Here is a 24,803-nt window from a genome sequence, read left to right on the forward strand (position 1 = left end):
GGTTTATGGAACCACTCACTGGTTTACTCAGTTTTCTTTCATGCTCTGTCCCGTTCTGTAAAGACACTCATCAGCACAGTCAGAGCTCCTGGACCGGACGCCCAAGACGCCAAGCTACGGGAGCCTTCCAGGACAGAAAAGGTGTCGACTTGCTGTCATGGGATTTTAACAGCTGAATAAGAAAAGAAACCAGACCTGCCAACACGCTCCCTCCCACCAAATGGCATAAAAATGTTTTGATCCCTTCGATGTATGACAGACTCCATAAAAAACAAAAAACTTAACATGTACTTCGAGGATGAAAGAAGTGATTGTAACGATGAAGTGTATGTAAATGACTGTATGTAGGAAGAGAGAATTTAGGGCACAAAACTTGTAGATAAGAGGGGAGGAGATGAAGTGTCGGTGACAGATGTGGGTTTTGATTTTGCATGTTTTCTTGATGGGATATGTTTTACATTGACGAGTTAAAAAAAGGGTCTCGGTGAGAAGAGTGGTGAACACACAAGTAATAGATGCTCTCAGCACAAGTCATCTCCGCTTGACCATGACTGGATTAACACTGGCACAAACAAAATCTGACCCATAAAAGGTTACTCTCTTCCCCATTTACTGAATCACAATTAAAGATTGTCGGTCAGCAATTTTTACCTTCCATTCCTTGATGGATGAGTCGATCAGCAAAAGAACGGTAACACTTTTTAATGTATTTTAAAGCTTTTAATTAGTTACGATTGTAAATTCTTTTTGCATACATTATAGAGAAACTAGAGTTTAAAAGCTCAAGAATGTTACATTGCTTCTGTTTAAACTTTACAATTTCCTCAGGAATCTTTATGCAGACACCCCAGATTTATGTGGTAGCAACGAAATCCAGATCCAGGCTTTGACTTTGGCAGATGTGAAGCGCTCGAGTCTATATGAACAGTGGCACACGGTGGCGTTTGTCCTGCGCGGACAGCACGGAAAAGATCAAATCTGTGCCGTTCGGTTCTCTTCCTCAGTAAATCCAGTCAGTCTATTCCCACTCACAAACAAAACACACACACACAAACATACACATATATGCACATACAGCAGTGAAAAGAAAAAGTCTGCTGTCACTGGTATCAAAACCTTGACACTGCTCCTATGGCTCGTGGCCACCACCTGCACTCCACATGAACTCTGTGAATGCAGTCCGATCAAAGTGAAAAAGACACACACACACAAGACAAACAAGAGATGCTTAAAAAATCATTTCGATTCTGTTCTTCACTCATCTCCACACCATGTAAATGTAATCTGTTGTGACAATAAATGCATTACCAAAAGAAGAAGGGAGTAGCTTCTTGAATACGTCCTTTGATTTTTCAGGTCAGTGGAAGCCTATGTAATAGTTTTTCAGCATGCAGTCACATTGAAATGACATTGGCTCAGCCCTATAAATATATGCAGTTTGATTAGACTCTTACTGTGGCAAGGTTGTTCTTGACGGCACACAGAGACACTGTAATAATGACAGGTAATAACAGCTCTAGAAGCACTGAGGATGACTTTTTTCCCCCACATGATCAACAACACTGTACATAATCTGGTGTTAGATTTAGACTCTACTGACTTTATTTATGTAAGCATTTGGCACAAAAGTTAACACATGTTTTATAGCTGTGTTGGTGTTTGTGAGCTCAAAACAGAGGGCGAGATCTGACCATAGCATCCCCGGAGAGACTGCCACTGGAGCTGGACATCGTCTGAACCGGGGTTCTCCACTTGCAGTTGAAGCTGCGGCTGAAACTTGTTCGGTTATGCTGATGTGAGAAAGGGTTGGGGAAGTGAACAGGAGGCAGGACGAACATGACAGGCTTCAGCACCACCTGAGCTCTGCGGGGACGGACAACCGGGGCCAGCGGGGTAGGAGGTGGAGGGGCGGGAGGCAGAGAGGTGGTAGGAGTTGTAGTGTTGGACACAGGGGTGAGGGTTTTCTTGGTTGTGCTGTGTTCTGGCTTGGAGGAAGAGAGGGAGCTGGACACAGTGTTGTGTGAAGCCTGCAGGCACAGAGCTTTGGCTTTTCCTGAAGGACAGAAACAATGAGATGGAGGTCGGAGGGAGAAGACTGGATTGTTGGACCGTACAGAAAGCACTCAGGAAAGAGGATGAGGAATAACAGTACAAGACATTACATGCTTATGTTTAAACCAAACCTTCTTCCTTGCTACTCCTTTTAGCTAAAATCTTAAAGGAATAAAAATGTCTCCTTTAATCAGCTGTATGTTCCTGTTATTACATACAGGACTAACATAATCATGCCCACCTTGTGACAGCTGTCGCCTGTTAGTGAATTCCTGATGTCCACACAAAGTAGTACTGTTGCTGCCCTTGGTCTCTTGGGTTTTGGCCTGAGCGCTGACAGAAGGGTGGTGTTGAGAGGTGCGAGCATGGGTCGTTTTTGTTATCCTGTTGGCGTGTCCATGCTGCTTTTTTCTGGTTGGCTGGTTGGAGCCGATCCTGTCCAGTATGCCTTTGGCATTTGCCCTCTCAAGCACTTCATGTGGCAACTCTTTGACCTCTGTATGTGTTGTTGACTGAAACATATTGTATACAGAAGCATATAGCGAGATGTCATTTGACTTTACTCACAGACAGATCAAATGTAAGAAATGTGTGTATTATTATTATTATACATGAGAAATGTGGTGGCATCATTAAGAAATATGTCTAACACAATGTTTTATCTGCCCTAAAATGCAACTTGATCATACAGTACATCCACACTCTTTAAGCACTAAGCAAAATCATATAATCAGCATTTAATGGATACTAGTGCAGCAGCCATTCAAAACATGTCTGTTCGGAACAGGTCCTAAGCAACACACCTGCCAAGTGTGAAGTCGACTGTATGAGTGGTTGTCAAGAAAATCGATGGACAGGCATAATGATAGAGTACAACATGTCATACACTAAAAACCACCTGAGGGGAAACAATTGCACAATATGCAGCCAAGGGCTGAAACTAAAAACATTAGATTTTACCATGTCAGGGTTGTATTAGGACCTTATGTGTACCAGAGAGGAAAATAGATTGAGAAACTCAATATCATCAGTCTGAAATTCTTACAATACTTAAATATTTACAACTATTTGATCGAATCACCAGGTAGTATCATTATTTAACCTAACACAGATCAAATCCTGGCTTTACATAGCTTAGTTATTTTCAATCTATACAGCCTCTCTGACCAAACTACTAACTGTAACTTATATTTGGGAGTCATGATTCCAGTTTTCTTTCTACATTTGTCTTCTTAAAGGTTCAGCATCTTACAAAAAGTTAGTTCTGGGTTCTTAAACCGGCTGGTAGTGCATCCCATTACGCAGCAGCTTTTTAGGGCCTGTGTCAACATAGCTTTTTTTTTTTCTGAGCGCCAGCTTCTTTGTTCATTTGTTCCCAATGAGGAGGGAGTGTATGCAGCCACAGGCAGCCACCTAGAGAAGAAGTGCCATGTCCAGCGTCTTTTTTCAGAGCGCACCAGCTTTACTGTGCGGCCGCTCCAAGAGCTTCCAGTTGAAAATCTCTGAACTTGTCAGAAAGGAGTTGGTGTCCTCAGTGCTGCTCCTTCAGCTACTGTCTGTCTGTCTTTTATGTGAAACCATCACAACAAAGACAAAAAAGCCCATTTGTGGGAGCAGATGGGTCGGACACTGAATGTTGCTGGTGAGTGTTGTGCTTTTATCACTGTATATGAGCTAAGCTTGTTGTTAACTATGTATTTAGCCTTCTGTTAACGTAGCACCACGTTAGCGACCTAGTTAATGTTGATGTCAAGATAATATTATAGAAACAAAACCCACATGTGGCGTGTCACTGAAAAAGAAAAAGCACTGGGAGAGCTTTTTGATGAAGCGCTCCCTGCCTTAGTTTTCTGCCAAAGAAAATCGCTATGTGGATACACGCCCATAGGCATATTTCTGTTGTTTGCTAGCAGACGGAAGTGACAAGGTGGCACCTTCACGCTATACAAAGTCAATGCAGTGCAAAGAATTGTTTTCCCCTTTGGTGTAGGCGGGGCTTAACTGCACTCTGTCTCTACACAGAAAGACAAAGACTCCTTTGATTTTAGTTATTTACTAAAAAGTACGTTCAAAAAGTACAATTAATAGTTCAGGTGCTGCACATTATAGTAAAGGAAAAGAGGAGAGGGGAGGAAAGGAGGGTGCCACCATGCCCTTGCTGGTGGCTGCAGGGTCACCTGCTGTCTCAGCACCAGCCCACACTGCAGCCTACTGCTCTTCTCAACGCCTGAATTATTCACAAGCACAGTGTACACTACAGGGACGTGCAGCCTGTGTGGGTTTAACTGCGTATTTTGTTTTTAAGTGCTTGCTTGTACTTTAAGGCAAATGCATATATGTGTTTATACAAGCTGTTTGCAATTCTATGCACACAGGTATTTGTGCATACCTGCTGTAAAACGTGCGACTGCATACTGCACTTGTGCATGTACGTATTTGTGTTGGCACACTCTGTGCACACAGGTAAACATGCTTCAGAGGCGCCGCTGTAATGCAGTCTTTGGTGGACGCCCTGAACTTCATTGATGCTAACTCATACAGACAGGGGGCGCTGAATTATTCAACAGACACTCTCCCTTGCCTCCCTTCCCTCCCCCTCACCCCTGTAAATCTCACTTCCTCTCCATCTCCACTAACCAACTGTGCCATACTCTGTAAATCTCTCATTTCCTTCTTGACTCTGCCAAACTTAGCTGCCACAGCGTACCCTGGGGCTGAACCCATTCTGTTTCAATACTTACGTCCAAAATCAATATGTATATATATCTTGGCAACTACACCCACATTTATAAAGCTCACCCTAAATGCTGAAGAAAACAATCAATGTGGAAAGTGTAGGGTTCTGAATCCTCTCTTATTATTGTCCAAATTCATCCATCACAGGTGGACTGTCAGAGGAGGGTCCAACTGTGATGGGCTCTGCTTTTTCTGGAAATTAGGACAGAAACACATTACTTGACTGTCTTTATTGTTCCCAGCTGTTTCTGTATGGAGGGCTCATAAAGAACTTTACTGGGCGGCGCTATGACAGGCGATGTAAGCCAGACAGCATTCAAACACTTATATAATTGCTCTTTTTATGGCGCTTTTCAGAGTGCCACAATAACTTTTGATTAGCTGAGTTTATTGGAGGTGGGGAGAAAAAAATCCTGTTTGAGGCACCATTACAGCACTTTGATTATCTTTTCATTCCTATCTGCGGAGGTATAAAACATGATGGATGGCCAGGAAAGGAACAGACACCACGGTGCGGAGCGCACGTCACACCCAGTGGGAGTAAAATGGCTTAATAACCCTGCACTGGCATCATAAGCATAAGAGCGGATTTTCATAATGTGAAGGAGTATGTCGTAAACGTGGCCGCGTTGTGGATTATGAGGACGTGGGGAAGCCCGGTCACACAGACCTGATGAGACTTGCTGATGCGCCGTTACTAATCCACGGCAGAAGACTGCACCCACAGCTAGTTAGAGCTGAGCTTCCCTCCCGTAATAGTCTTACTGTCAAACTTAACAACCACCGACAAAAATACTAAAGAGGTGTAGGAGGAGAGGAGGTGAGACAGAGAGAGGACAGACGATGAATTTGGGAGAGACTTTATGAAGCAATGAAAGCCTTTGACTAGACAACACAATAGAGTCAGAGACAGAGTGCTCTCCAATAATTAGCTCCTTTCAGACAGAGCTACAACAAACCCAAATCCCCTCAAAGACACTTCTACAGTATCTAATTTCAAAGTGTTACTCAGAAACACCTTCAAACACACAAAATGTGGACTTCTACATGATTCCTCCATTGGGTACTCAAATCCAACACCTATTCTCTGCTATAACTGCAGCTCTGAAGCTAACCCTCTCTTCTCTCATCCTTTCATCTCATCCTGACTATCTCTAAATGTGATTTTTTCCCTCCCATATCAGCATTCATTGACACTCATCTTGCCACCCTCTCCTCCTTCATCTCACACTGTCTGGTTGCCAGATTAGACTCGGACACAACGCCTGTGTCTGTGACCCAACATTTTCATTCCTTCGAGCAGCTTGACCAAGTACCTGTCACACAGCCTGTGATGCTCATTTCCCCCTGTTCTCAACTTTGTGGCCTGGCACACAGCTTACCTTCCCCTTTCTGCCAAATAACAAAAAGAAAACTTTCTAAGGGCTCTGTTTCTAGAAGACAAACATGCTTCTGTTTCCCAGTGGATGACTTGTTCTTGAAAAATGGCTGTCAGCACTGTGTAACGGCTTTATCATAGTTCCCACACTTGTTTTTGGGCTCACCAATCAAATCTCTATCACCTTGTCTCTGTTGTCTCTGCATCAATGTGTATTACAAGGGCTTTTCAGGACTCAGAAGAACGCAAGAAAAGGACAAGGGAGTTCTTCAGTAGACGCAAGGGATCAGTCACTTTGAACGCTGAACAAACCGTCACTAAAACATATAGCAATCAGCGAAATAACACTGGTATCATACTTGGAAAGGTCAGCTGAGGTTCAGGGCGAATGTTGGAATTATTCCTGTCATCAGAAACCAGACAGCTTGCGAGGGCCGGATATTAAATGAGCTTAATTTGTCCCCCGCTTGTCTCTTTGGCTGCGCTGCTCGAGAGCAGCAGCAGCAGTGGTGGTGTAAATTTCTGAAGGAGCTACAATAGATTCTGTTGGAGAAGTAAAATTATCATGTAGACCATGAAACCTCAGGGGAGGGAAAAGTATTGACTTCACATTTTAAGAGGAAAGTTGCAGGTTTTACCTTCCTTCCTTATTCCCTCCTTATTAAAGTTTTTTTTGGAGACAGTACCATGAGGCCGGTAAAAAAAAATATGCACCTTAACAGCAGTTGCTTCTCAGCGGTGTAAAGAGTGTTACATGCATGTGCACTTCAGCTGGACTACATTAATACATCACTCGTCCTTCCCTCTGGTCACTCCCATACTTAAAATATTCAAACACTAAATTGACCCATGGCTTCTTGTGGTACATAAAGTGTCAATATAAATAATAGTGAATATTGGTGATACAGATAACATCCTGTCTTTGTCAATTCATGAGGGTTTAGCCACTGCTTTGCTCTGTGAGCATTCTGCTGAAGTGATGCTTACCTCTCTGCTGAGAACAGCCAGAAAGCAGCCATTGCCCTGTTCTGAGGGCTCCAGCATAAAGAAGGGGTCTGTTTTCTCTGGATCCTCAGCATGGTCAGGAGTGCTGAACGGGGATGGACTAAGCCTAGATGAAACACACATATACACAAACAGAGAAATACAGTTTGCACATAGAGGCAGCTTTAAAAAAATAACTTAACAGGAGTCCTGTTAAGTAAACTAAATACACACAAGTCTATTAGTTATATAAGTAAAGTCAGTTATTCAAACAAATAATATTACTTGGGTTTTATTTATGCTGGCCTGAGGCATTGCCAGCACACCAGGCCAGCCTACTGCAGAGAGCAGTCGGTCTTAGTACATCCAGATCTACAGGAGGGATAAACTTGAACAACTCTTAAGTTCTTCAAACCACTCAAATACACACACTCACACTCACTCACACTCACTCACACACCCACACACACATACACACACACACACACACACACACACACACACACACACACACACACAAAAGAATAACTATTCAAAAATATAAAGAATGTCTATAAGAAGGGGAGCTGTCTGAAAAGGGTTTTTTCTGCCCTTTTCACAGCATTTAGAGACATAAAATGGGACTTTTGATTATATTTTCTCCTTCAGCTTCTGCCTGAGGTGTGCTGAGACTTTGACAGAAGCCTGTCTGAACGGAAACAGACAAACAACTCAGCAAGCTGACAGACAGTAAGGCAAACAGACAAAGAAAGACAATGACTGAGACAGATGCATAAAGTGCACCAGGGCACTGAGGTACAGAGACCCGAGGCTGACCTGAAGTTTGCCTGTTTTGGTTCCCCCTCCTGTTCTGAGCGGGTCTTGGCTCGCTCCAGGGCTCTGCTCACCACCTCCTCATTCTCTTCTTGGTATGAGGAACAGGTAGAGTACACCACTGCCAAAACCTTGGGGACTATACATAGAAATATGTGGACTGTATTAACATTTTCCATGTATATAAATATGTGTGTTGCAACTGTATTGCACTTTTAATTGTAAATAAATCTGTGACACATACTACCAAGACATTAAACTAAAGCTACTTCACTGACACGAGACCACAATCCTAGACAACAAACTAATTCCATGTCTAATTAAAGCAGGAAGACAGACAATCACACGCACATTCAGTCAAAAAGTTTCCTCATCTAATTTTATGACAATTAAATTTGATTATTCAAACTGAGCCATCCTCCTCATCAAGCGCTCCCTTTGAAGAAACGGGCTCGTGAATATTAATTCTTTAGTACTGTTTGTGTATATACATGGCTCATTTTATTCAACTGCTGCTGGCTTGTAGATTTGTGAAGCTATCGGCCGTTTGATTTCCTTCATTTGAGCTTTGATTTCTTTCTTGCTCACTAATTATAGCCAGACAGAAACAATTAACGCAGAGCTGATAACAAATAAAACCTGCTCAGATGTGGCAAATCGGCTCCAAACAAACGTGAAATATTGCTTCTAAGGAAGCGGAACCGAATCCAAGGAGCGAGAGGCATGAGGCACAAGTATTTGTTATTCAGATGTCCTTTTCTATAATAAAACCACCTCACAGCTGGGACATTAAGGGCTACGGAGGTGTGTTTGTAAATGTCTGTAAGCATCTGTCCATGTGTGTGCCTGTGTGGAGTTACTGAAATGAGACCATCGACTCAACCGCGCCAGAGCACTCGATACACACCCACCATTAATTAACAGTCCTATTAGAAAGTATCTACACTGGCAAAAAATGCAGAAGAGGGCTGATCGATGGCAGTGTGATTAGAGGAGCTAGTTTTCATTGCCTCGAACAGTAAGACTCCAACTGCTCGATGAACATGACCCAGACAACACAGAAAGAGGAGCGCTGAACAATACAAGATGAACTGAGGCTAATGAGTGAAGCTCCTGGACGCAGATAAACGTGCTACTGGTTGGAATAAAACACTACATAATAAACTACGCCTGAGAAGGAAATCACTGACTGCAGATTAGAGCCGCAGCACCTGTATAGAACACAATATGATGCAGAGCAGGTCTCTCTGTCAAATTCAGTTCTTCAGAATGTGTGCAATACAAAGCAGACTTAGTAATCACTTGTCTAAAATATGCGAGGAATGCTGCAGGACTGTTGCCGACCGGCGCGGAGCAACATTAACATTCCTAATTAAGACTCAGATGATCTCCCAGGGATACCACAGGCTTCAGCCTAATGGCACATGAGATTAGATAATTAGGACGTATAAGCTTCATTGTGTCAGAGAGGTGAGAGAGGCTATGCACTCAAGCCTGAGCTCATATGCCGTGTGTGCGTGTGTGCGCTTGTCAACATGAGAGCAGGTGGTTCAAAACTCACACTTCAAGGCATGATCAATATCCTTCCTCTGCTGGGTTACCAGAGCTTCCAGTTTGCTCTGGGCTATGGAGCCCTGGGATAAGTCCTGCAGCAGTTCTGTGTCTGAGAAAGAGCAGAGTCTCTGTTTTATTAACTGATCTGTTTACCAATGTGCTGTGCGTGAGAATGGCTTATATTTAAACAACTCCAATATAAATGACATCCACTTAAGTAGATGGAAGGGCTTTCTTTGACAGGGTTGTTAAAGGGTAAAGATGTGCAGCCTGCAGGAGAACTGTGGATGGATCATCAAAAACAAACCTTCAAAACTATATAAAACATAGCAATAAAATGCATGAAATGTAAATCGTTATTTATGGTAATGCTCTCTATCTTCTGTTTAAATGTGAATTTGCTCTATTTTAGATTTATGTTTTATATTTTAAGTAACTGCTTATCAATAAATTCTGCTGCATCAAACCTTAAAAGTAGCTGACTACAATTCTACTTTTACATCTTAGTAAATCTGCTTTAAACCTTCAAAAAACACTCACAGCAGACTTTTTATGATGATGTAGAAACAGTTAATAGCAAGAGAGCTATGCAGGTTTAGGAATCTGCATAATTTGCATTCACAGACTGTGAGTTTGTGTGCTACTTGTCATGCAGTATGAACTCAGGAAATTGTGCGCACACTGCACGCAGCATCCTAAACATGTACCTCTGTTTTCTTTCAGTGTGGACGCAACTGGGTGTAAAACAGACAAAGCCACAACATGTATTTCTGAAGTCCTCACTTAATGGCTCTGCTATAATGCACAGATCACTGTGTACCTCCATTCTCTTGCAGTATGAATTCAACCAGGTTGCTGACTGCAGACACAGAACACTTGGGCATCAGCAGGATAACGCGCACCCTCTGAAGTCGCTTGTCACCGCCGTCCAAAGACTTGAAGACCTCTGGTATCAGCTTCACATCTGAGCAGAATACACATAGGGTTTAATGACACTGACAAACATTTGGTTAATGCTTACAGTCTTTTCCCCACTATGTTTCTTTGTAGATAAATACCCTGCCTGAAGGCGTCTTTTGCAATTATAAAAATGTCAGCTTTGTTACAGGCGCTTAATTGTTTCCCTAATGATTAGCTGAGGTGGCAGCACTATCAGCACGTACATACAGCTCAGAATCTCATCAGACATTGTCTGGTTTTAAGTGCACTGCCTGCATACAAGAGTCTGAGAATTGGGTGACAACTACCAATCTTTCAACCAATTTTTGCTCTGGTTGTTGGCAAAATCAAATTGGTATCACTTAACTTTACCATAATAGTTTGATCCCCAAAGTGTGCATTTGCTCCCCCCAAAATATGGCCAGTCACTTTGAAAAAAACAAAAAACAAAAACAGTGCATTTGTGTGGCAAGGCCAACAGGTACTATTCACTTTCTATTATAAAGATAAAGATAACCTCAAACAAAGACAGTAAACTGACTGCTGTATTCTCTGCTTCCATCTCTCTCTGTCTATCTCCTCTTCTGTCTCCCATACAAAGTCACAAACAGACACTGCACTCAAGGACGCATCCATTTTATGCATACTCTTGCAGCCCATGGCAGCGACGGCCTGCTGCAGCTCCTCCCTCTGAACATTTGTGCGATCACTGACACAAGCATAGACTGTGGGCTGGTGGTTGCTGTTGTTGGCTTTATGTTTCTCTGCGATTAGGGAGGCAGTGTGGCAGACGGTGAGGCCAGAGATGCAGCCCGCCATAAGAACATCTCCTTCCTCTGGTAACAGGGAGCACACTGCATTTGGGCCCAAGCTGCAAGATTTATCCTGCAGACACATTGAGTGAAAGCATTAGTTTGATAAAGAGGCCGACAGGCTTCAACACAAGACGCCTAGATTCAGGTTTGTGCACAGCAGCAGCAGCAGCACTCAAACTGATGAGACACAAACTAAGATAAGAGAAAGGAGGAGGAAAAGTTGCACTGTATGACAGTGGTAAATAGAATTGAGCTGGGAATAGATGAGAGGAGACAGGGAGTTAGGAGCAGCTGTAGCGAAGCAGGTATGGAGGCAAGAGGAGGGGAGACAGCAAAGCAGGAATCCTGAGAAAGAATAAGAGTAAGATGTCCTTCAATCAATGGGGTCCCCTCTGGAAATAGTGCTGAACGTATCCCTGTGGAACCACTGGGCTAGCTTTAGTTTCTGTAGTTAATATCCAGATCACAGGGTTTGTTGGGAAAGACAATCCAGGGCAGAGACGAACAAGGACATTTGAAAAGCGAGAAAAACAGAGGAGAGAAAGTGTGATGGAGACTCATAAAATGAAGAGTGGGAGAGGTGATTAATTAGGCAGTGGTGTTGAATATTTGATTGAATTTGGCTGCAAAATCTGATTTAATTGTGTTGTGGTGCTGTGTGCTGCTTACAGTTTGTATGGCAGCTTGACTTTAATGGAGTAGAAATTAAATGACTAAACCGCTCTCCCCCTCCCAGACTGGAGGGTTCTTTATGGCTCGAAGTGAAGTATGGCCAAACGAGAGGAGCGGATGTGAAATATTTGTATCTGGGAAAACTAATCTTAGTTGGCATAAGGGATCTAAGTCTTATAATCAATTTGAGCAAGTCCATTACCAAAGTGAAATCATAAATATCAGAGGAGATTGATGGGGCTGAGCAGATTTCCACAACCATATTAAGCCACAGTCTGCGGGGAGGAGGCTGTTCTCATCAGAAACCTCCTCTCTCTGTGAAACTTGTACCTGGATGATGAGTTTGTGGTTGCTAAGCAGCTTGGTGGTGTATAGCTGAGCTTTCAGCTGAGCAGGGAATACCAGTACATCCCCACAGTGGGGATCCTGGCAGAAGGTCTGGCCCTCCAGCTGCCCAATCGATTTCACTTGTGAGAAGCCCACACTCTTCAGCACACTCTGGACTTCATCAAGGCTAGAGGCGAGGAGAGAGGAGGGCAGATTAGTGGAAGCCCGAGAGAAGGGAAGGGATGAAGGTGAGAGGTGGGAGAATGAGGAAGACTGTCATCATAGATAATAATGGTCTGTAGAATTGCTATGTGGCCTTTTAAAAGACTTCAGTAGTAAAATGTGCTGTAAAAGTCATTAAGACACACACACACAGACACACACACTCACACACATACACCACTAGTCCCAACAGGTGACCTTTACAGTCCTAGAGCTTGCTGAGGGTTGTTGCTGATTGAATCTGTCCGCAGCAGCAGGATTTACACCTAACTGAATCAGCCTGTCAGGGCGCTTGCAAGAACACATATTAGCACACCAACACACACATGCACACACACATAGTCCAGTGGTTTAATTGGATGTCAGCTGGGCACCTAGCCCATAAAACATTGGGCAGCACCCCAAGTTAAAGGTCTGTGTGTAGGTTTAGGTGTGCACACACTCTATATCTGCTTACAGTGCATTCCTGGGTCTGTGTTCAGGTGTGCAAGTGTACGTCATCTGCTTCTGAGGGGGCGAGCGAGTGGTGTATGCTCGTGTGTGCTCGGCTTACCTGCTCCTCTGTGTGTTGACCCATGCGTGAAGTGGAAGGCTGCTTGATCTCTCCTGCTTCTTCTTCACACTCTCCGGCAGGATACACTCAATGGACAAGAGATCATGTTTGATCCTGCAGCGGGCCAGAGAGGCCGCCAGCTTGGTTTTATACCTACGTAGAACACATACAAAAGAATTTCTTTTTTTACTGTCTTCCATATTCTCAATTTATATTCCCTTTTATAAATCCACTGGGACATCTAGTTCTTTCTTTGTTTTTTTCCTTTTCCTTTTTGTTATTTTTCATTCCTCACCTGAGGAGGTAGTTCTCCACATCTCTAACTTCCTGTACAATCTCATCCACGCCCTGTCGTTCCCGTGGGAGGAACTTTCTGTCCTGGAAGTCATAGAGCATGACGGCAACGAGGCTCATCTGATCATCCGGCTAAAGCACGAGAACAAAAAAGCACAGTTAACTGGTGACTTCTGTTTTAACAAGAGAACAAAGAAAAATGAGGAACGAAGATAGAGGCTGCATGCCTGATAAACAAATTTCTAATTTCTAATATCATGCCTGAGACACAAGCTTGTAATCAGCGAATGGTTACGCCTCAAAGGTCAGCCGCATATGGTACGTATCTAAAATGCATGTGCATTAAACCAAGACACACACAACCTGACATTTGGTAATGTACTGATGATTGTTCTATTTTGGTTATCTACCGAAGGATACAGTTCAGTGACACCATTTATTGTGTTAATTTAGAGACTGAATTATCCAGGTTGCAGAAACTGATACACACACACACACGGTAGCTCAAGGATGTCCTGCCACGACCTCACTCCTGCCACTTAATTAAACATCGGAGGAAGCCTGAAGTTATGTCTCTACTTCTCCTCCTCTACAGTTATCTATCCATTACACACTCTCTCCCTCTTGCTACATCTATGTCCCTCTTTCTCGCTCCCTCTCTCCACCTTGCTGTCCCTGAGGGTGGGAGGGCACCAGCCACATTAGTGGCAGATGGTGTTCCACGGCAGCAACAGCTTGCAACATCCTCACTACTGGGCTAATGGGCCGAGAAGCTAGAGCGCTACAAGGGTTTATTCTGCAGCTAAGGAATTACCCAGTGCTTATTATTCATTCCAGAGGCTTCTAATTTCACTTTCGGAAAGGTCAGTTTCAGAGACAGGTTGTGGCACACCACTTTTTCTCTCTCAACCTCCTCCTCTCTGCCTCAAGTTCCACTTGTCCTTTACCAAGGTTAAACCCTTGGGTGTGGGAAAATTCCCAGTCATTAAAATGCCTGGCAACAGAATCCCATGGTGGGAAACTGGCCTGCAGTAAACATGCCTGCTGTGTTTAGTCACCTCAAATGCAGGTCTATGACATAAGACACTGATTGGTCTTACTATATTCTGACTATTTTTTTCTGGGTTTGAAAGTGATGTTCAAGTTAATGCTAAGCTGCCAAATGCAAGATACTAAACTTAAGCCAATAGCTAAATTCAATTTACTATTATGAGACAGCTGAGTTTCACAGTAAAGGCAATTATGATACATGACATTAATATGTACTATTGACTCAGCTGATGACCCTAACCCTAACTTTCTTCATTACTATGTAAACTATTTCCAAGCAGTTTTTGGATGTAATTTAAGTTTCATATGGCGTATTTGACATTGGGCTTGTTTAAAATACCAGTTTACCTAATATGCTTGGGTCACACCTTCAGTGTCATTCATGTCCAACCTCCTCAGGATTTAGCCTTCATTGTCTCTCTCCGCTGTGATCAAATGCGCCTTAGGCTCTTTAAGCATGCAAGTCTATCTATAACTTAATTTTTCATTCTCATTTTTTTCCCCAATACCCTTATATACTCCCTTTTTTCCAGCCCGCCTATTTCCTCTCGCCCACCTCTTTCTCCTCTCTCTATCAAGGTTGAACTTTATAGATGCCAGCAGTGTAAAGGAGGTAACAGTGAGCTCTAAAGACTGTCTCATTGTGTCTGGGCTTTATTGTCTCGCTGGAGGGATGCAGAGTAACGACCTGCCACCAACACATAGGGAGACCCATTCATTTCACCTAGGGCCATAATTCACAAGGCTACAGTGTGAGTGTATGTGTGAGTGTGTGCGTAGAGGGGGTTGCTTTGCAAACACATATTCACGTGTATTAATGTGTCGGTATATGTTTGCGTCCTCTCTGAAGTAGACATTAGCTGTCTACAATCTGTACACTCAGTGACAGCTTAGTTTCCTGTTAACACATTCACCATCTCTTGCTCATATGGCTTTTCTACTCTATCAGCTATGCGCGCACAGACTAGTTCTGTGCATGTTTTATCACCAAGCAGACTGTTAGAGAAGCAGCAGCTAGAGCAGCCCTCCTCTTTCCATGGCGTCTTTTATGTGGAGTGTTAAAAGTAGGGCAAAAGTACATGCCAATCTCCTCCAGAGGATACCTCTTCATTTAAGTAGCAGAGCATTCATCTACTGTCTAACAGCCGCAGGTACACGGCTGTGCTGGGAATCTTTCTTTTACAATTACACAGCACAGCCTTAGTATCACTAATAACATTCAGCACACTGGTTCTAGGACGTATGTAGGAGAGACACTGTGCAGAATACACTCCAACGCCACATCATCCAAACACCCTGCCCCTGGGTTGTTATGGCATTTTGATTTTATCTCTAATTAATGGGGAGTTTTGCTTGAGAAAAGTAACACGGCCAGGCACATTCTGCCTCATAGTACCTTTCAGATGTGTTACTCCAAAGGGAGCAATTGTCATTGATTAGGGAAGGGAATAGAAAAGACATGAGGTGCTTTGTGAGTTGATGAAAGGAGAGTATCAGTGTAATACATCAATATTGCTGTTACTGATTAGAGGACTGGAGAAAAGAACAAAGAGTGTGTGGAGTATGAACAGCAGGACATGAATGCTGAAGAGTCAAAGCACCGTCAAAGGATAGTAAGCAAAAGAGTTTAGGAAAACAGCGCCAAGTAAACAAAACTGTAAACAAATTAATAGCATCGTAAACCGCAAAACTTTTTCTAGCTAATTTCAGAATTTAAGGACTTTGATTTTCAGCAGTAAATTGAGCAGATGCAGCTCTGTGTTCCATAATGCCAACACACACCAACAAATTAAACATGTTTACTACTCTTAAACTAAAAGAAATACTGCTTCTGTGGAACTCACTTACCATTAGCTGACTGAGGTAAAAGCAGCTGTCAATCATGATGTCCTCCAGCAGCTCTTGATCTGTACAGAAATGTAAAGTATACGTGAAACAAGGTTAGGCAGAAGGATGGAAATGTAGTAATGGGGATTTCCTTTACTAATTATGTGTCTGAGTAACAACGATGCATATTAGTGCCATCTTTTATATCAATGTCTAATTATCCCTCGAAACCGGCCTTGAGTCTCCCCTTTGGAGCATGAGATAGAGGCACAAGGAATTACCCCTATCCATTAACTGGTAAGATATATGCTACGGAGGACAAATCCATATCTAATGATGAGAACATGTCTCGGAAAAAAGAGAGAAAAGAGATTAAGACAGAGCAAGAGAGGCTCCTAGAGGCACCCCTAATGATTGTGATTTAATTTGAAAGGATAATTCAATTAGATGGTGGGTTTAATTTCCCGTGATTAAATGCTTATTTGGTGCTTAATTAGAGTTAATCTGATTCTTCATTTGCTTCATTTCTTTCACTTATTGTGTCTGTGGTGAGTGGGTGTGTGTAAGCGAAGGACTAATGACATTAATGATATCTGAGGTAATAAACAGGCTACGTCTAAACAAGAACAGTGAAACCAAGTATGACAGGCACACGTGCACTTCATACCAAACCAAACTGTGCTTGGCTTATCTTATTCAACACGTTACTTACAAATGATATAGAGGTGACTTCATGGACAAACATGACTGTCTTATGTTACACTTTTGTATTGTACACAAACAGGATGTGTTCTTAAAGGAACAGTGTGTAAGTTTTAGGAGGTTTTATTGGCTTCTGAGCGGTGAGGACTGCAGACTGCAACCAGCTGAAACTTGTACTGGTTAGAATTCCGTCAGTGGTCATTGTTAAGGAGGTTTTAACTGGGAGCTGAATTAGCCACACAGTTTTTTTCCTCTCCAAAACAAACAGACCCGGTGATTAAAATTAGTAAAACACTGAATAAAGCAGTTTCACGTTACAAATAGAGGTTTCTCCAACATTGTTTGGCGTGTCAGAGAAAGGTCGCTATCCTAGCACCTGTTTATGTGTGACGCCTTTTTTCTCTGACAATTTAATCCAGACGTTCAGGAAGTGGTTAATGGGTGCTAAACTATTCACAAAGGCAATTTAAACTGGTAAAAACACTGAATAAAGCAATTTTACATAAAAATAATCAGTGGACTACACATCAATGCAAAAATGCAGATGGCTCGATCTAGTGCCAGTGTTTGGTTTGTCCGTTCTGGGTTTCTGCAGCAACGTGGCGGTGCAACATAGCAATCTCCATAGACGAGGACCTGCTCCCTATGTAGATATTAACAGCTCATACTAAGGTACTAAAACACACAAGTGGAACACACAAGTGAAACACTGCATAAATATAAGTGTGCTGAAATCTTTTTCCACCAGGGAGGTACTAAAACACAACAATTCTTATTCTCAGGATTATATACACTAAAAAAACATACTTATTGTATTGTCTTCCATTTCTGCCAATAAATCCCCCTAAATCCTTCTCACTGGATCTGTAAGTTTTGGGAGTTGTCCTTTTCTTCCCAGGCGACTCAATTAACCTTTGCTTGACCGTCCTTATCAAACCTGGACAGTAGTCTGAAGGTAACAATGAATTGTAAAGTGGTGGAGCTGCCTATCAAATATCTATGCATGGTTTATAGACTTTTTTAATCCCCATGCCCTGGCTGTCATATCATGAAGGCAGCAACTGTCTTACTAACCTACAGGGTGCCTTCTCTCTGAAATCCACATGAAAACATACGTAGAGTTATCCCTTCCATTCCCGTCTGTGAACAGTGGGCTCTGCTTTTCTATATGAGTGAGATGGAGAGCTGGCAACACTATCCAGCTTATCATGTCAGGATTAAGAAAGAGCTGCTTCCAAAGCCGCTCTGCAGGTACAGTGTTTGCTCATTACACACTGGAAATGGGTAAAAGGATCATTCCCCTAATGCGGATGTGTTTCTAGGGCGGTTGGAAAAAATCCTCTTTATGCTACTGCAGAGGAGTAAATAAAAGGTGGGAATGAGGTGGACGTGTTTGTATAAGGGTGAGATCATTAGTATGCTCATGCAGTATGTGTCTACCACACGCATGGTTGCCTTCTTGGTTAATTCTTATTCTTGACAGACACACCTCTTAAGCTGCAAATAGGAGGTAAGCCCAGCCGGTCCACTGAGACACCATGGAAACCACAGACACTGCTGCTAACTTATCACAACATCTCCAATCATGCCAAATGGTACTCTGGGTCGCAGCCAAACGCACGCTGGGTAGATAAGCGTGTAGGGCAGGACAAACACACATCTGCATGCAGTTACATCTACATATACACGCACAAACAGCCAGGTGCACAAATAAATGTTTGCAGGTAATAGAGCTTATCTTTAATTGGGGGAACAAATGCATATCATCAGCAGTGGTCTAATTTATAGCAGGTACGGGTCAATGGGGTTTACAATAGCGGCCATTACTGCAGAAGGCCTTAGAGATAAGCCCTGAAGAGATAAACACTCAGTGCACACAGAGCAGCACAGACCCCAGAGGGAGCCGTGATGGTTGGGTCTGTAGAGGTCATAGTCTTTCACGTGCTATAAATCACACACAGCAGGTTGAGTAAAACACAGAGAAAATTCTGCTATAAATCACTTACAGTAGACATCTTTACACCAGAGACACGGTGCCTAGGTTCCTCAAATCAGAACCCCTGACTCTAGAAAATGACATAAAAAAAATGACTTAAAATCAGCCTAACAAGAAATTAATCCAACACCAGCAGGAGGCACTAGTCATCAGAGGACCCATGTTGAGGCTGTGTGTTTGTGGCTTCCATCCAGGTATAACACAATGAGCAGTGACTGATGGTGACTGTGGTCAAACAAATCCTTAGTGAAAGAGCCAGACCTGAATGCAGGCTCCTCTTCTCTTCAACCAGGTCTTTGTCTCACAGTGTTCCACATCAGTGCACCCGATTGCACATTAATCTAACAGAGGACCAGCCAAAACACGTAGGCTACGTGCCATAAGTTATACGGTCACCTTTGGTCTAAATGGCGAATCGGTCTTACATATTATGCACCTGCACAATAATATTTGCTGCAGCATACTAGTGGCGGCTGTTCTTCTGATTGTGGTCAAGGACAAAAAAGGCAGTCTTTCTCTCTCTCATGCTCTAAATCCAGCCTAACACAAAGTGGTCCAAAGAACCTTTCTAGTTGCACACAGAGAATACAGCAGCCACAGTCATCTGACAAGGGCGTCTGGCAGCCCAGCTGGACAGTATGGACAATGAGGCAGAAATACTCAGAGGAGTAGCCAGTGGAAAGAAAGAGGAAAGCGGGGGGGGGGGGGGGGGAAACACATGGCCAGCAACAAGGTCAACTACTTTTTTTACAAGTAAAAAAATTCACATAAAAGTAACTTTACATAACATCTGCACATACCTCGGGCACTGAGAACACAACAAGAAATGAAACCTTGAAAACATAAACCGCCTCCAGGTCAGTGATCAAGCAGTCAGTCACTCACATATGAAAAAAGGCTTTTTGCAGAGACAGGAAAGGTCAAAGATATAGAAAAGCCCTGAAGATATAAAAAAAAAAAGGCGACAGAATGAAGTAGAGGAGGAAAGGCAGAGAAGGGAAGGCAAAAACAGCTTGACTGTTAGTATTTGTCATTTGGCTGACTTTAGTTTCGTCTTTGTCTATGAAATGTCAAATCCACACCAGGGTAAATATCATTGCCAACTCCCACTCCATATTTTAGTATTGACTGACAATCACAGCAACAGACAAGTCTGTGTCCTCAGCCACCGATGCGGAGCTTACTGAGCCACTTTTTTGTTTTAAGCAGATAAGAGTTATAATCACAAGATCAATACCAGAGCTCATTGGCATTTTGCTCTGCGTGGTTTTTTTTTCGCTGCTGAAGCATTTCTTCTTTAGGTTAACAACTGACCTCAGCTCAATTTCGGATCAGTCATTCCAAGGCAGTGCACGAATGATGCGTCTTGTGTCTTGTGTGTGTGTGTGTGTGTGTGTGTCTGCCAGCATGGGTGTGTGTCACTAGCAAATCAATTTCTGCACCAAAAGTCAGGCTGTTCATGGGAGGAGGAAGAGGAGAGATTAACATTGGCTTCCAGGCAGTTTCATTTCATCTGTACCCAATTTCACCACACAGCCAGCCCGAGCGAATCTAACATGTGACCAAAATATGCATGTGATCGAGGCAAGTCGACAATCATGTCTCTGTAACCGGAGTAAAGTTTCATTAATAATCATAACCGAGCTACTCTTCTTGTGTAAGAATAATGTACTGTCAATTTGTTGTGCAAATATAGCAACTGTAGCAACAGGAACTTATTTAACCTCAGATACAGAAAAACTCCTACTTCTTTTTTCTATTAGACCACAGTCCATGTAAAAAAAAAACTTATAATAAATTAGAGTTGAAGTTTAACTTTGACCTTTTGGATATAAAATATCATCACTGCATGATCTTATTCTATCAGACCTTTGTGTGGAATTTTGTCAAAATGAATCTATGAACTTTTGAGTTATGTGCACATTTAACCACCAAATTCTAATCATTTCATCCTTAGGTCACAGTGGATGTTCGTTCCAAATTGGAGGACATTTCCTTATGGCCTTCTTGAGATATTGCATTCTCGAGAATGAGACAGACGCAAAGTCACAGCAACCACTAAATTCTAATCATTTATTGTACAAATGGACGTTTTTACCCAATTTGAGAAAGTTCCCTCAAGGTGTTCTTGAGATATTGCGTTTACTAGAGTAAAATGGACCTACGGTTAAAGTGACCTTGACCTTTGATGACCAAATAACAATCATTTCATCCTTAACACCAAGTGAACATTTTATGCCAAACAAAGAAATTCCCTCAAGACGTTCATGAGATACTGCGTTTACAAGAATGGGACAGACGTACAGAAAACATAATGCCTCCAGCCATGACTGTCACTGGCGCGGAGGCATAAAAACCAGAGTCAATGTAACCAGTGTAGGTATCTACCTATAATTCTGCAAACTAGACAATGATGGCATGTGTAGCTCCTCCTTTGTTTAAGTTATCTCTGTTTTAGTACCCAACATGCTGAAACTCTACAAATGAACTGATACTAAAAATGTCAGAGATGGGGGATGGGACCTGAAGAGAAGAACTGTACTAACACAGCACTGATAAGACTAGAATATTTGTCTTTGAAATAATATCTGAACAAAAAGGGGATTAAATTTAACACAAATTGCAGTATACTGTAATTGCTCTAAACTCAAGCAGTCCAATTTTCCCTGTAAGTAGAGCTCAGGCTCTTGAGCAAATGTTTTCACATTCCTACAGTAACAGCAGTTTCCTCATCCTGGTAAGTGCATAGGGGCATCCTCTGACAGAGAGAAGAAAAGAGTGATGGATGAAACAATGTCCTAGCAAAGAGATCTCCAAGTTCTCTCGTCATTATCCTCAGCAATTGAGGCAATTTCACTTGGTAATGTAAGTACTATGACCTAGAGCAGTAAAACTTATATAGGTTACTGCAACAAGGCTGGGGCTTGTGATGATGGATATTTCGAGTTGATCTGCATTAATTGTGGGGCATGTAGTCCTGAGGCTTATCCGAGTTAAGCGGACGGATAGTGAGAGGAAAAAAATCATTCATGGCTACGAGGGTGTTCCCGCTACCTGACCTCTCCATCCACTGAGTTCGCATTAAATCAATTCCAGCCAGCTTCCTGCACTGACAGTTGGCTCACCTCCCCTCCCTTATCACCATGGTGATTATACACCCCTGTGACTTCGTCCACCCAGACCCCACCCTAGTCCCAGATAACAGATTATGGGCCAGATTGATTTGTAGCATCAGACAGAATTCCCCCTGGTCATTCAACCATTTTTTTCTCTTCTACTTGCCCTTCATCAATCTATCTATATCCAATTCTCCCTGTCAATTAGCTTCCCCAGGGCTATTCATTCTCATTTCAAGTGGCGGTTTGTTTGCCTGCAATCAAATAGATTTTATTTGCAATTTGATGTACCCAAAATAAAACAAAATAGGAGCTGCTAAACACCCTTTGCTGATGTCCTCACTCCGAAGTTGCCCAAAACAAAGTGTTTGGATTCATGCACCCAAGGTTGACAGAATAAGGAAAGAAAGACGGAAGGTAAAAGGGAAAAACGGTTAGTACAAAACCAACCTTCACTCTACCAGTCACTTACACACTCACATTTAAGTGTATTGAAGGCCAGCTCATAAGCTAAACGTTGCATCTCTTCATCCTTGACTTCAGGTAATGAAAGTCCTCTTTCTTTGCCATAATTAACCAACCGGTGGGCTGCAGGCTTCTCCAGGTGGTTATTTTGAAAGACCACAGATGCAAGCAGGTAGACGCTGTCTGAAAAGCCCAGCTGACCTTGGCTGTTGGTCTGGAGCTCTGGAGAAACAGCTGGGATGTCACCTTGGGCTTGTTTATCTTGAGGTGCCAGGTCCTTGCTGCATGCAATCTGGGATCCAGACTTTTTTGTCTTGCACTTGGAAGAGCGGTTGGGATGACCTCCAATATTTTTATTCTTCACCATCTCCTCAGATTTGTATTTTCTCCCTGACACCTGAAAACACACCATGAAATAACTACTTACTCTGAGGACTTAAATAATGCACAAACCACTCATACATAAGATTCAAAGTTTGACACTCAAAGTCAAGGAAGCTATAAAAAAAATGATAAAAGATCTCCTGTATTTTCCTAGCTCAAAACTAAATTTGTGACTTTGGGTATTGCAAATAAAATTGACTATTGAGTTAAATAAATCTTACTTGAGTTTATAATTTATAGTTTTACAAATCTATGATTTTATGAATCAGTTAATCCATGTTTTAAACTGTTTTAAATGACCTTTTACAGTATATTGAATTACCTTGTCTGTTTTACATCCATTGTGTTTTTATTATTATTTTATTATTATTCATGTTTTAGCTTGTTTTACTCATTGTGATGCATTTTTATTATGCTTAAGGGTCATCACAGTATAAACTATTATTCCCCCCCCACACACACACACACACATATACATGCATGTCTGATTACACAAACACTGACTTATACATCACATTCTCACATTTTCTGCTCCTTGCTTGTTTTTTGTTGTTTTTTTTAGGGGAGGCTTCATATAAGCCCTCTGTGTTTTGCCTCTCCCTGCATTGTACTGCATTATTCTATTTATATACTATTTAGTATACTCAAAGTTAACATTAGCCATGGTGTAAATTTCAATTTAATGCTACTAGTAATGTTATATTTTCTACTATTTTTGCTTTGCTTGAGGTTAGCTAACAAGGTTGCAGGAAGTTAATTAACACTAATCACTTTCATTAATGTTGTGACGTAACGTTAGGTTAGCTATTAACTGAAGACTAGCTAAAATACTGTCTGTATGTAACGTTAACTTATTTAACTTTACATACTACTGACTTAAAGGGGCACACAGTTACATTAAACTCTTGTAATATAGTTTTTAAACAAGTACAGTAACGTTAGCTAACGATAAAAATTAACTGGGTAATGTTAACGTTACATTTTCGGAGTGATTTGTTCAAGTTAACTGAAGCTAGCTTGACGTTAAATAAGCTAATGTTAACTAACCATAGCATGGGTTTAACAAAGCGAACGTTAACGTCTGTTAGCAGCGTAGACCAGGGATATATTAATGTAATTCACGTTACCTTATGTTAACACTGTCTTATTTTCTCCCCCCAAAATACTGTTCTCATGTCCGGGACTCCTCATGTTTGCAGATATGTCCTTTAACGGTACCGTTACTGTTGGTGTTTAACCTTGACTCGACGCAAACTTTTAACTGCCCATAAATTCCCCGCTATAAATCTGGCTCCGTTATGAGGCGACGGGCGTCTCCGCGGATGTTGCCTGTAACCTCTCTGCTCCTATCCTTAAGTCTTTTTATCCTGCATTTATATTTAAAAAAAGGTTTTAAATCTTTTAAGGATTTAGGTGTAGCTTACAGGGTCGGGTCTGCACTTAAAAACAAACTTTACTAAATGTCTGTCAACACTGCGGAGCACTTTGGATTAGCGTGTGTCCGTCGCCATGGCAACCACATGCTAATTTCAAGGTCCCGTTGTTCACGGATCAAGAATTAATCTCCTTAACGCTGGATGTCCTCTGTCTGTGTGCCACACTGTGGGCTTGTTAACGTTTTACAGAGCATTATGTCACACGACAGTTTATGACAGCAGCACACATAAACCTACATCAGATGCTCATAGTGTGCAGCTGCGCTTTCAAAACTAGGGTCCATGAAGGGAGTTTTGCAGGGGCGTAGGTAGCTGGGAGTTAAGGGCCCAGCACACAGGAGGCCCCTTTGCTGTCCGCTAAAACAATGGTTCCTAACCTTTTTTACTTGACATTGAGTAAATTAACAACCCCTGACTATCACAAATAACTTATTTAATAACTCACAAATTACACCTATAAATTTGACACTCATGGGTAAAGCCAAGTA

At 42.1% G+C, this 24,803-nt stretch overlaps 1 protein-coding gene across 3 annotated transcripts; it reads right to left on the bottom strand.

Annotated features, from left to right (window-relative positions):
- Nucleotides 1–419: 419 nt before the first annotated feature.
- LOC125894209 (putative methyltransferase NSUN7) lies at nt 420–24,382 on the bottom strand. Of its 3 annotated transcripts, none has more exons than XM_049585470.1 (13): nt 24,007–24,382; nt 22,511–22,892; nt 16,238–16,296; nt 13,341–13,471; nt 13,046–13,198; nt 12,274–12,457; nt 11,104–11,341; nt 10,338–10,481; nt 9,525–9,626; nt 7,967–8,102; nt 7,154–7,277; nt 2,294–2,564; nt 420–2,053 (listed from the first exon to the last, which is right to left on the bottom strand). In XM_049585470.1, the coding sequence occupies exons 2-13, from the start codon at nt 22,860–22,862 to the stop codon at nt 1,668–1,670; spliced, it is 2,280 nt and encodes a 759-aa protein (XP_049441427.1). In that variant the 5' UTR covers nt 22,863–22,892; nt 24,007–24,382; the 3' UTR covers nt 420–1,667. The 3 variants fall into 3 exon arrangements, with proteins under 3 accessions (XP_049441427.1, XP_049441430.1, XP_049441429.1); XM_049585473.1 differs by lacking the exons at nt 22,511–22,892; nt 24,007–24,382 and adding exons at nt 18,925–18,984; nt 19,176–19,192; XM_049585472.1 differs by lacking the exons at nt 22,511–22,892; nt 24,007–24,382 and adding an exon at nt 18,925–19,165.
- Nucleotides 24,383–24,803: the final 421 nt, after the last annotated feature.

Source organism: Epinephelus fuscoguttatus, linkage group LG9, assembly GCF_011397635.1.
Source record: "Epinephelus fuscoguttatus linkage group LG9, E.fuscoguttatus.final_Chr_v1".
In the NCBI taxonomy this organism is placed as follows: domain Eukaryota; kingdom Metazoa; phylum Chordata; class Actinopteri; order Perciformes; family Serranidae; genus Epinephelus; species Epinephelus fuscoguttatus.

Bases quoted from the DNA above. Each gene is read 5' to 3' on its own strand.
- LOC125894209 (XM_049585470.1), bottom strand. From the start codon at position 22,862: ATGGTGAAGAATAAAAATATTGGAGGTCATCCCAACCGCTCTTCCAAG. The intron at 12,458-13,045 runs GTAAGCCGAGCA...CCTCGCCTCTAG, and splicing joins GTCAACACACAGAGGAGCAG to CCTTGATGAAGTCCAGAGTG. The intron at 9,627-10,337 runs GTACACAGTGAT...GCTCTTTCTCAG, and splicing joins CATACTGCAAGAGAATGGAG to ACACAGAACTGCTGCAGGAC.